Source organism: Chiloscyllium plagiosum, chromosome 16 (genome assembly GCF_004010195.1).
Source record: "Chiloscyllium plagiosum isolate BGI_BamShark_2017 chromosome 16, ASM401019v2, whole genome shotgun sequence".
Lineage (NCBI taxonomy): Eukaryota > Metazoa > Chordata > Chondrichthyes > Orectolobiformes > Hemiscylliidae > Chiloscyllium > Chiloscyllium plagiosum.
Genome location: NC_057725.1, coordinates 14,567,480 through 14,579,771, shown reverse-complemented (window position 1 = coordinate 14,579,771; position 12,292 = coordinate 14,567,480). Strand labels below are relative to the sequence as shown.

At 39.0% G+C, this 12,292-nt stretch overlaps 1 protein-coding gene across 4 annotated transcripts in view; it reads left to right on the top strand.

Moving 5' to 3' along the window:
- alkbh3 (alkB homolog 3, alpha-ketoglutarate dependent dioxygenase) overlaps nucleotides 1-12,292 on the top strand; it is a 75,600-nt gene that overhangs the window by 16,420 nt on the left and 46,888 nt on the right. For all 4 annotated transcript variants that reach the window (XR_006313898.1, XM_043705476.1, XM_043705474.1 and 1 more), the window contains exons 4-5: nucleotides 3,193-3,227; nucleotides 9,514-9,561. Coding sequence is in view for 3 of the 4 variants with exons in the window: in XM_043705476.1 (XP_043561411.1) it covers nucleotides 3,193-3,227; nucleotides 9,514-9,561 (83 nt within the window). In the remaining variant the exon portion in view is untranslated. The remainder of the gene's footprint in view (nucleotides 1-3,192; nucleotides 3,228-9,513; nucleotides 9,562-12,292) is intronic.

The window sequence follows — 12,292 nt, the reverse complement described above, 5'->3', positions numbered from 1 at the left end:
ATGCTACTAATTTCCTTTTACTTAGCTGTGTATTTAGGGGTTGTCAATTATCTTTTTTCAATGTTCTTACTGTACAAATTTAAGCTAAATTATTTGTAGATTACCTTTTGGAATTTAGACATTCTTCTAGTTATGAACTTTTTATGACCTTCACCTTGAAAATATGGCCAGAAATTTAACCCAAAAATAACCCAGAGAAACAAATCTTCTTGGAAAAGTAATGATGTATTAAAGAAAAGATTTATCAAAATCTGTGAATCTAAAACTTGCTGATCAATTTAGGCCATTGTACTTCTCACACATAACTTGCTAAATTTATGCATTAAATTGCCCATTAAACTCACCACAAAAAGTTAGGGCTCATAATTAACATTGTAAGAACCTTTTTAGTAACACAATAATTGTTAAAACTATGTCAACTCTGGCCCAGAAAGTGAATAATTCAGGTGCATCTCGTGGTTGTGTATAATAAGTTTGTTGCAAAGGTTTTTAGATTTAAAATTTTAGATCATTTCTTACTTTGAATTTCTGCCCCTTTTCTTTCCTTTCTCTCAATCCATTTTTCTTTTTCTCCCTTTATTTCTGACTGTGTAATTGATAATTCTATTTCATTCTGCTTTGTCTTGCTTGCTGTTTCTTTCTCAGTTCTTAATCTCACTGGTTAAGGTTAAGTGTCTCAAAATTAACAACCTTGGAATTAAGGCAGTGTCAGATTTTGGATCCTGCTGGATTTTGGATTGGGGTTAAGAGGTGCTCAGCACAGGATTAGACCAGCACACCAGTGGTGTAGCAAACAGCTAGTTTGGACCTATATCATACCATTATAACACTAAACTAAATTGTCCAGGGAGATCTTTCTTCCCTATTTTACTCAATTAAAACTGGCTATCATATTCTAAATTGGCACCTTCTAAAAATGTCTGTATTTTTGGACAACTTGTGTGATGGTTATAAACAAGATTAGCTGGGTGGACTTCACGGAATATGAGTTCCCTGGATTGAGGCTGTTAATCTGTTAATCAGTGTCTGACATCCTGTTTACTCTGAGAGCTGGCTCTGAGGGAGCTGGATCAGTGTCAAGGACTCTCCACATTTAAATAAAGGATGACTTGGTGATGGGGTACCAGCCTCTGTGGAGTTATTTTAACTTGGTTTTTGGACAACTGGATTTGAGACACTGTATCTGTATACCATTGATCCATTGTTCACTAGGACTCACTGCATCATTGTCAGTCAATGATTCCAGAAAGTGTGCCACAAATGATATCTGAGCTCAAGAATCAGGAAAAGGTCTAATTAATGACATCCTACACCAGCGAGATTTACCTTTTATTGCGGCTTTATATAAAAATAGCTCAGTTTTTCCCAGAGAATAACTGACCCAAACAGGCCAACAAGGTTGCATCTTAGAATCGCAGAATCCCTGCAGTGCAAAAAGAAGCCATTCAGCCCATCAAGTCTGTACTCGCCCTCTGAAGAGCTCCTGCCCAGACCCCCTCCCCCTATCTCTATTCCCATAACTTTGCATGGGGTTTTTACCATGGCTAACTCATATAACTTGCACACTACAGGGCAATTTTTAGCATGATCAATCCATCTCACCTGCACATCTTTTAATTGTGGGAGGAAACTGAAGCACTCAGTGGAGACCCATGCAGACACAGGGAGTAACATGCAAATTCCACACAGAGAGCAACCCAAAACTGGGACTGAACTTGTGTCCCTGGCACTGAGACAGCAATGTTAACCACTGTGCCGGTATGCCATAGTACCTCATGTTGAGGTAGCTAATCCAAGCCAGGGCATTACAATTTGGCATCTGTGCCATGAATTCAGGGAGGGTAAAATTCCTACCCCCGACTGTTCTCTGTCAGCCATCTCGAGAATTGCTTTGTAGATGTTCATTAAGACAGACCTAGATTTGCTTATAACAGTACAATCTGTCAAGATCCATGTGACTCTTAACAAGATATTGGCTGGTGCCGATAGAACCCAATAAAACCAAGTTATAATTTGTATCTTTTTTTCAATATTTCTGGAGTTTCGATTATTGTATTTTCATTCCAGTTTCTCTTGCACCTGCAGTCAGGAGGCAGTGTCCATTGGTCATTTTTCATGACTCTAGCAATCTTAATCTGAGGTTGAGGCTACCTTATTGAATGTTTTTAAGGCAAAGATAGGTGGATTTTTGGAACAGTAAAGGAATTAAGGGTTATGATGAGTGGGCGGGTAGGTGGAGCTGAGTCCATGAAAAGATCAGCCATGATTGTATCGAATGGTAAAACAGGCTCGACAGGCCGGATGGCCTACTCCTGTTCTTACTTGTTACGTTCTTGTTACATTCTTATGTAACCAGTAAAAATAAATATTTGTCGCTATGAGAAGTGCTAGATGAGAATAGAGTGGATAATGGACCAAGGGAGTTGGCATCGAAGCATTGGTCAGCAAGAAGGATGTGGGAGCTGAGTTGTGACTGCATGGAATTAGGTGGCATGGATGAGGCATAGATAAGGTATGGAGAGGGAAGAATGTTTTATGTTTGAGTCTTTACACTAAAACTTAAGACACAGCACTTGAATCTTTAATCAGGCCTTGGAAGCCATAGCCTGCTCTTCCCAAGCCACCAGTCTGACTTTCAATCCAGTCTGGAAACTGTATAGCAGAAATGGAAAGTGCTTGCTGGCATTTTAAAGTCCAGGTTTTTGAATTTCATCTGTCTCTGTGCACCTGACCTGGGAATGAAAATCATATTCTATGAATATTCAGGTCTGCAGGTAGCAAGAGCATAGATACTATTCTGCTGCAGAAGAGCTATGCAGGGGCAGAGTTGGGCAAAGTTACAGGAATGGGAAAAGATGATATTGATGACAGCATGGATATATGGCTGATAACTCATCTTCGGCTCAATTATGACATTGAGGTTGAGGACAAAATAGTTTTATCTCAGAAGGTCACAAGCCTAGTCTTTCAGCTCCTCCTCCCCACCCAACCGACTGATCATTGCTGTTATGATAATATTTGTGTAATAAGTTAATAAATGTATGTTAAAATGCTTGGAAATGATTTTTATATATTCTCCTTTAGACAAAGGGCTTTCCTGATGCTTAACATCAGATTAATGGTCTGAATTTTTTTTAATCAATCAAATGTGCAGTGCCTTCAGTTCTTTTGTGTAACTTATTTCTTCTTTAGGTTCAGCGTAAAATTCCAGAAGAAAAGACCATTGAGTAAGTACATGAGATGGCATTCTGTATCAGTCCGTAAAAGTGAAAAGACAAAGTGCTGCACTATGATGTCTTTCATCCTGATGCAGAATGCTATCATGACTATGATTGTTTTGTTTATGCTGCAAAAGAAGTGAGTGAAAGTTGTTCTGAGAAGACCTAAAACAACATGTGACTTGCCTCATCAGCAACTTGCAATTCATTTTCCAAAAAACTAAATGCTCAATCTTTGTTGTAGCTAATTTATCTCTTGTAGGGAAAATACCAAGGAAATCACAGGTATAAACTTCTAGTTTGATAATAATCCCAGGGTTTTCGATTGTAAACATCTCAAAAAGTAACTTGAGGCGTCATCTGTGTTCCAAGTTGATTTTGTTGCTTGTGGAGTCATTTACTTTCTCATCGACCCTAGTCTCTCCGTCAAGTCTTTGACTTTCCCATAGATACATATAGACTTTAAAAATTCCTGCATCTATAGGCATGAGGCAGACAAATCATAAGCTTTATTTTGGTTTTCTATCGTTGGAGCATGTTGCTAGTCTGAAGCCAGGGATTATATCGTGAGAGGTGCCATTCTGCATCAAGCATGGTTGATTAGAGATCTCTCCTGCTACTACTGCTTGCCAAAGACATGTTAAAAGGATTTGCAGCTTGACTTCAACTTCTCTGACTGTTATGAAGGCTCATTAAAATCCCAGAGTGGAACTAGAATTCTGGCTCTGAGATAAGGCCATTACACACTGTGCGACAAGATCTTCATAGATACACGTACCTAAACTGCGTTTTAAATGCATATATTACATATTACTAAAGACTCCTCCTAATGATCACTGTTTTTAGTGCTGTGCAAATACACCTGACGCAATGGAAGGAGCTATATTAAAATAACCTTATTTCATCTGTGTGTAGATTTCACAAAGACAGCTTTCTTTCTTTTAGGATAATACCAGATGCTCTAGATAGACGAGGGTTTGTAATTAACCTGACAAGTGGTCACATGAATGCAGGTACAAAAGTCTGAAACTGAGAATCCCCATTATATCAGGAAACATTTGGGCTAATGAATGCCCTCCCCTCTCAAGGAGTGTTTGGTGACAGGGTTTAGGATGGGGTGTGGTAGCAGTTAATCAGGCGGGAAAGGACCTGTATGGGTTGCTTGTGGGCTTCCACTGAAGGTCCTTCTTCAAAGACACTCTGTGTCTTATTGAGAGACTCAGCAAGTGATGGGGGGTGCTGGCTGATGGTCATTCCCCTTCCTGTGTGGCTGAGCGCCATTATCCTCCACCCCATAATCCCCCCCCAATCATTCACTTGTGAACTGGAATCTAACAACAATATTGAGTCTTACTGGCGGTAACCACCCCATTCCCTGATCTTGCAGCTCTCCAGAAGGACTGCTGACCTCTGACTTGCAGTCAGTCAGATTCTCTTGGGGTCTTTGATAGGGACATTAGGAATGGGAGTAGGCTATTCAGCCTGTCAAGCGTGCTTCACCATTTAATACAATTATTGCGGATCATTCACTTCAGGGCATTTTCCCCACAATACCCCTTAGCCCCTTTTGTCCTTGGCATTTAGAAATCTATCAATCTCTCTCTATTTTTAACATACTCAGTGACTGAACTTCTTCAACCCTTAGATAGAGAATTCTTCAGATTCACAACCCTCTGAGTAAAAACAGTTTCGCTTCATCTTGGTCTTAAGTCGATTCACCCTCATTTTAAACTGTGTTCCCAGTCAGAGAAACTCTCTTACCTGCATCAACCCTGTCTATCCCTTGGAGTATTTTTAGCTTTGGAGAATACTGCCTCACTTTGCCCAATTTCTCCTCACTCTGAGAAAACTCTGGAGATGGTCTGGTAGGCGATTAGGGGCTTTTCTTAAAGCGATGACATGAATCTCACTAATTTTCCATGCAGCGGGCGGAATTCCTATTACCCCCATGAAATACTGTTGTTCATTCATTGAGAAGGTTATGTGTGGTAAATTTAATTTTGATTGTAGAAAGGGAGCCCTTGAGCAAGGTGCTCCCTTCTTTCCCCCCTTGCTTGCTCCTCCAAAGGCCCAAAGCCCTCCCTCCTTCCCAAGGGCCAAGCACAATGATCTGCTGGGTATTTTCCCTGCACCGAACTTTTCCCACCAACCTCAAAATTGACATAATATGTGTAGCCTATCCATGCATATTTCCAATATGCAGCTGATACGTTTGCTACATTTGAATATGTAGTTACACGCTTCATGCTGGATTCATATTCAGGTTTGAAATGGAGCTCCCTTTCCTTGATTCCTAGTTGAGAAACCAACTGGGTGTTCTCTACTAGTGTTTGCCACCAACCTTTGTACTGGGATACTACAATTCCACTCATTTAAGATGTACCTATTGGCAACCTTGTAAATTGGGTTCAAGCCATTTGTTTAGCATATCACATTGTTTTTATTTTTCTCTCTCACATCTCAACCCAGTCTTAAATATGTGACTCTTTATTCTGAGACTATGCCCTCTGGTCTTTCACTCTCCCAAAAATGGAAACATTCTTTTCACATTTGCCTCATCCAGACTCTAAGAATTTCGTATGTCTCAACAAAGTCACAAAATCATTGAGTTGTACAGCACGGAAACAGACTTTTTGGTCCAACCAGTCCATGCCGAACATAATCCCAAACAAAAGAAGTCCCACCTGCTTCATCCTGGCCCATATCCTTCCAAACGTATCCAATCCATGTACTTATCCAAATGCCTTTTAAACATTGTAATTGTACCCACATCCACCAATTCCTCAGGATGTTCACTCACCTCTCATTTTTTTCTATATTCCAAAGAGCAAAATCCCAATCTATTCGAGCTGTCCTCGTAAGATAGTCCTTCCATACCTGAAATCAACTGGTGAACTTTCTCTGGACTGCCTCCAATGCCAATCTGTCTTTCCTTAGGTAAGGGGCTGAAAACTCTTCACAGCATTCAAGCCATGCTTTGACGGTGCCTTGTCCAGTTTTAGTAAAATCTCCTTTTTCATTCCTTTTGAAATAAACAATAATATTCTATTTCCCTTCCCTAATACCTACTGAACTTGATTGCTAACTTTTTGTGATTCACAGAAGCAGACTCCATTCCTTTACAAATAAAGGCATTACTTTGGAATTTTGCCATTCCTCTGAGTCTCTTCCAAAATCTGAGGTTCCTTGAAAATTTCTACCAGTGCACCCATATCTCTGTTGCTACTTCCTTTAATATCCTAGTATGTTTCCCACCAGGTACCGGGGACTTATCTTTAGCCCTATTAATTTTCCAAGCACTTTTTCTCCAGTGATAGTTATTGTATTTATTTCCTTTCCTCCTTTTGCTCCTTGAATATTTAGTAATTTTAGAATGCTGCTACTTTCTTCTACTGTGAAGGTTGATAAGATGTCTTTATTCAACTCCTTTGCCATTTCCTGATTTACAAAGTGGAATGTTTGTTGGAACTTGTGAGGAAGACCATGGGACTTGTTGGCATTGTAAGAATGAGTCCTCAAAGGGAATTGAAGGAAAATGTCACAAATCAAATTGGAACTTTAGCTACAACTAAGAGTCCCCATGGAGAAGAAATGAATTGGGTAGAATGACCCATTATTCTTCAAATGAAGCACACAAATCTATAACTATATCAATGGATAAAGGAATTACTGAAACACTCTTGCTGAAAAGAGATTTAATTTAAATGAAAACCTAAGTGTTAGTAAATGGAATACTTGGAGAGTGCTGTATATCCAGATTCCATTGTATCAATGTCTAATTGGCATGTGACTTGTCATATGGACTAGTGGTAGTCAGAGAAGTTTAGAAATTACCCGTGGATGAAATTGATTTATTTCTGGGGAACAAATTAGTTGGAGTGAAAGTTGTAGCTTCACCTACAATCATGGATAATCCAAACAGAAGCTAAAGAGACAGGAAATTGCAAGAACAACTTCCAGGTATTTTTCCATTTTGTGTGGTGACCAGAGCAATGGCTAAACAAAGTGCAACATCAGAGGTCAAAGTAGTACCTCAGATGGATGGTAGGGTGGCCAAAACTCTTGTTAACAATAAGGATAATTCAAAAGAAGTGCTCGGCGTTAAGTAAGTTAGCTGTAGGCAGTGAATGGACAGGAGAAAGTGGGGACTGGAGATCAGAGTTGAAAAGTGTGGTGTTGGAAAAGCACAGCAGGTCAGGCAGCATCCAAGGAGCATGAGAATCGATGTTTTGATCATAAGCTGATGAAGGGCTCCTGCTCCTTGGATGCTGCCTGATCTGCTGTGCTATTCCAGCGCCACACTTTCGACAGTGAATGGACAGTTTATCAAATAGTGGTACTGCCCAATATCATATGGGGGTATGGAGAGTAATAGTTTTTTTTATTCACTTGTGGGATGTGGGCGTTGTTGACTGGCCAGCATATATTACCCATCCCCGGGTGTCCTTGAGAAGGTGAGCAGCCTTCTTGAACCACTGCAGTCCATGTGATGTAGGTACAATCACGATGCTGCTGGGAACGGTATTCCGGAATTTTGGACCAGCCACACTGAAGGAACAGCACTATATTTCAAGGTCAGGATGAAGTTGTTATTATAGGGCATGTAGCAATAGCAATGACCAGGTATTTCACCTGGAGATGACCTCATTGTATTGAAAAGAATGAAGTCTTGACATTCATGGGTGGACAGGGGCCTAATGCTAAAATGTCTCAAAGGATTGGAGGAAATAGTGCAATTCTGTAAAATGTGATATTCATGTCAGATAGTAGGAGAACCTCAGTATGCAATTAAACCAGAACCTTTAATACTCATACCAGTCTTTGAAGAATCATTCAGTCAAGTGTCAGTTCATTGTGTGGGACCACTATGAAAAATAAAATCAGTTTGGAGCTATGTCCTTACAATTATATATGTTATTGATTCATATCGTTACAATTATATATGCTATTAATATGGTATGAATTCTATAAACTATTCCTTTAAGGACCATTACAATTGATGTAGTAGTAGAAAGTTTAACGCTGTTCTTTGCTCACTATAGCCTACCAATTGAAATATAACTTTATCAAGGTTCTAACTTATGTCTAATATTTTCCATGTCATCATTAGCAGGTTGGACATAAAACAATTGAAGTAAACTGCAAATCATTCTCATAAGTATGATCAAAGCATACTGTCATGAATATCCACAGGACAGGAACAAAGGATTATATTTCTTACTATTTGCTATCAGCGATTCCCCAAGTTTATCTACTCAGTTGAGTCCATTTGAATTGACCTATGTTCATGGGATTAGTGGCTCATTAAAATTGATTAAGGAAAAGCTCTTGAGACTAAAAGACAACTCCTCAATGTTGAAATAGGGGCTCATGTTTTTAGGAGGACTCACAGGAGCAGGTAGGACAAGATAATTTAAACGTTTCACAGGCAAAAATAAAACAATTGGGCTGATAAACATTCAGCACCTAGAACATTTCCGGCAGTAAATGTAGTGTTGGTATTGTTGCCTTTGCAGTTTGAACTTGTCTCGACTAACATACTATCAAAGCAAACAAGGAATAAAAGTTAAAATCCTCACCCCCTTACCCTTCCATCTGTCACCTTGCCTCTCAAATTTAGCAGCTCCAATCCTTTAAGCCATTTTAGCATTAGGCCCCTGTCCACCCATGAATGTCAAGACTTCATCCTTTTCCAGGAAAGACGATGTAATTAATCCTCACTTAAGGCTAATGATTGTTTCAATTACATTTGATTTTTTTTTTCACTCCTCCTGGCAGGAGTAGGCTGCACAGACTGGTAGTTATTGACAGATATGGAAATATCTGCAAGTTTTCACTTTTGTTTCCTTCACCAAAAGATAACATCAAATATTAAAATGTTGAAGGCAGAAACGGATGTCAAAACTAAAAGTATTGCATAATTATACTCTTAGCTGCAAAGACTGTTATAAAGACTACTTGTAATACTGACTTTAATTTTGTTGTTTACTTTTCAACTATTGGTTTCTTAGCCACAGACTGTTCTGCAGAAAGGTCACTGAACTCAGAACAAGATACTACCAAACCTGCTGAATTTCTCCAGATATTTCTGTTTTTTTTGCCTATAGATTAGTATTTCACTAATATATAAATTAAAGATTAATGTGAAAAGCAATAGATTACTAAAAATGGATGATGATGGTGATGTTCCTAAATTATGCATTTAATGCTATTGATGTATTTTCTGCATTGTATCCAACTCATCCTGGAGATTTCTTTCCCAGATTTTAAAGCTTTCTTTATCTTTATTCTGAAGCAAAGAAGGTTTTTATGAAATTAGCAGTGGGCCAACAGGAGTTTCCAGGTAAGAGTTAAAGATTTTTCCTGCTGTTCTTCATGTGAAAAATCAACACAGATGATTCATTTGGTGATTTTTAAAAAATCTTTATACATATTTCTTTGTGAAGAATAATTTGGATGAAAAGTTCTGTAATCAGTGCTGAATCGTGTCATTCAAATTAAAGCAAATATTTTTTTCTTCTGAAAGGCATGCCTCAAATTGAGATGTAATTTCAGTGGAACTAGGAGCCCGTAGATACATTATTTTTATTGCTTCATAATATCTAATTAAATTGTTCAATCATGATGAATCACAGTCCTGTCCAGTTCTTCTCAACTGAGGAGAGTTTCTGAGAAGAAATAGGAACTATGACTTTTATTGGCCTGAACAGGAGTTTCTTCTTTCATAGGGTTGTGAATCTGTGGAAATCTTTACCATAGGAACACTGCTGAGACTGTGTTATTAAATATATAAATGAGACAGATGTTTTAATCATGGTAGGCATGAAGAGCTTATGCTGGAAATGTCGACTCTCCTGTTCCTCAGATGCTGCCTTGATAGGCTGTGCTTTTCCAGCACCACACTGTTCGACTCAGATTTTTAACCAGGAAGAGAATCAAGGATTATGGAGAAAGGGAAGGAAAGTGGTGTTGCGGATTATCAGATCAGCCATAATTTCATTGAATGGCAGCCAAATCGATGGATGGAATTGCCCTGTTTCAGTTCCTATGTCTTATGGTCTTATTTAGGTTCTCTTGCTCAGGCCACTATGACCACTTGTAACAGCATCCATACTGCAGTTTAGATTTGGGGTTAGCTAATTCTGCACAAATGTTGCAGTTCCAAACTGATATGGTCCAGTGCTATTATCAGTAGTTTACAGATCCCATGAGCAATCAAAATGGGTGTTTTTTGTCCAAAATTAAAGTGGTCATTGTGATATAGGATTTATCTTGCTAAATGACGGTTAATTATTATTAGACCCTTACAGATTGAAGGGGTGATAGATATTTTCTAAAAAATATATTTTTAGAAACATAAATCTTAAAATATAAAACTACAGTTCAATTGATTTGCAATGTTTAAGGTTCAGGGACAGTACACCTATAATGCTGAAGTCAACTGCTTCAATGGTTTCAGTTTTCTTTAGTCTTGCAGGAAAAGCTAAACTTGATTTTGATGTGGCATTCCTTGATGTCATTTTGGTGATTTTCTTTGTTCTTTGATGCGATGTTGGTGTTGCTGACAAGTCCAGCATTTATTGGCCATCCCTAAAACTGAGAGTCTTAATAGGCCATTTCAGAGGGCATATAACAGGCAACCACATTACTGTGTAACTGGAATCAAACCTAGGTCAGACCAGGTAAAGAAATTTCCTTCCCTAAAGAACATTAGTGAACCAAATTATTACAAAACCAGCAGTTTCATGGTCACCATTCCAGTTTAATTAGTTGCATTTACTTGAACCCAAAGCATTAACCTTGGTCTCTGGATTAGTAGTTCACTGACATTACTATTGTGCCGTCATCTTCCCCATTAGTGCTGTTTTATATGATAACACTGTGCACAAAGATATGATTACCAAAACTTTTTAATCTAGAAATGTAGCAGCAAATGTATTTACAGGTAGTCCCGGGGTTGCACACAGGCGCTTTTCTTGACTACGTTCACAAGTCAATTTGAATTCATGTTGGAACACAATGTAGGACAATATAAAATAGCCATTTGTAAGTATATCTATGTAAGGAATTACATTTGTAAGTTGTAGAGTCATAGAGATGTACAGCATGGAAACGGACCTTGCGGTCCAACCCGTCCATGCCGACCAGATATCCCATTGTCTATTTATCCTATCCATGCCCCTCATAATTTTATAAGCCTCTATAAGGTCACCCCAGAGCCTCCGACGCTCCAGAGGAAAAAGCTCCAGCCTGTTCAGCCTCTCCCTATAACTCCCCTCCACATTGCACAATATTCATGCATTCTATTCTACAAACCCTGAGCATTATCTGGATTGTATAGTTTAATTTTCTGCTGCAATGTTTCTAGTGAACAGTACATATGTGTGGAATTTTCCACTCCCTTGAGCACTAGTGAGAAAGTTGGGAAAATGTGGAGAGAATTGGAACCTCAATGTTAGAAATTATTTTCCCCTAATGTTTTAAACAGCAACTGCAGAATCTCGCTCTTGAGCAGTGATGACCTGATTTTCATGTATTTGCATCACATTATTAGTTCAACTTGCCTTATTCATATGTCGCTTCCAGCTCTCTCTTTGGCCATGAAATCAGTTGCTGCCAATCCCTGACATGAAGGACAGAGCAGTAAGCTGGCAGCAGCAGCTTGCCATTTGTATTTCTGGACTTTCATCCAACTTACGGCTGTATAGGACATTCGTTAGGCCACTGTTGAAATATTGTGTGCAATTCTGGTCTCTTTCCGATTGGAAGGATGTTGTGAAACTTGAAAGGGTTCAGAAAAGATTTACAACGATGTTAAATGGGTACTTCAGATCTGTGTTCACTGGGGAAGACACAAGCAATCTCCCTGAGGTAACAGTGGCTGAAGGACCTGAACTTAAGGGAATTTATATTTGCCAGGAATTGGTGTTGGAGAGACTGTTAGGTCTGAAGGTTGATAAGTCTCCGGGGCCTGATGGTCTGCATCCCAGGGTACTGAAGGAGGTCGCTCGGGAAATCGTGGATGCGTTGGTGATTATTTTCCAGAGTTCAATAGATTCGGGATCAGTTCCTGC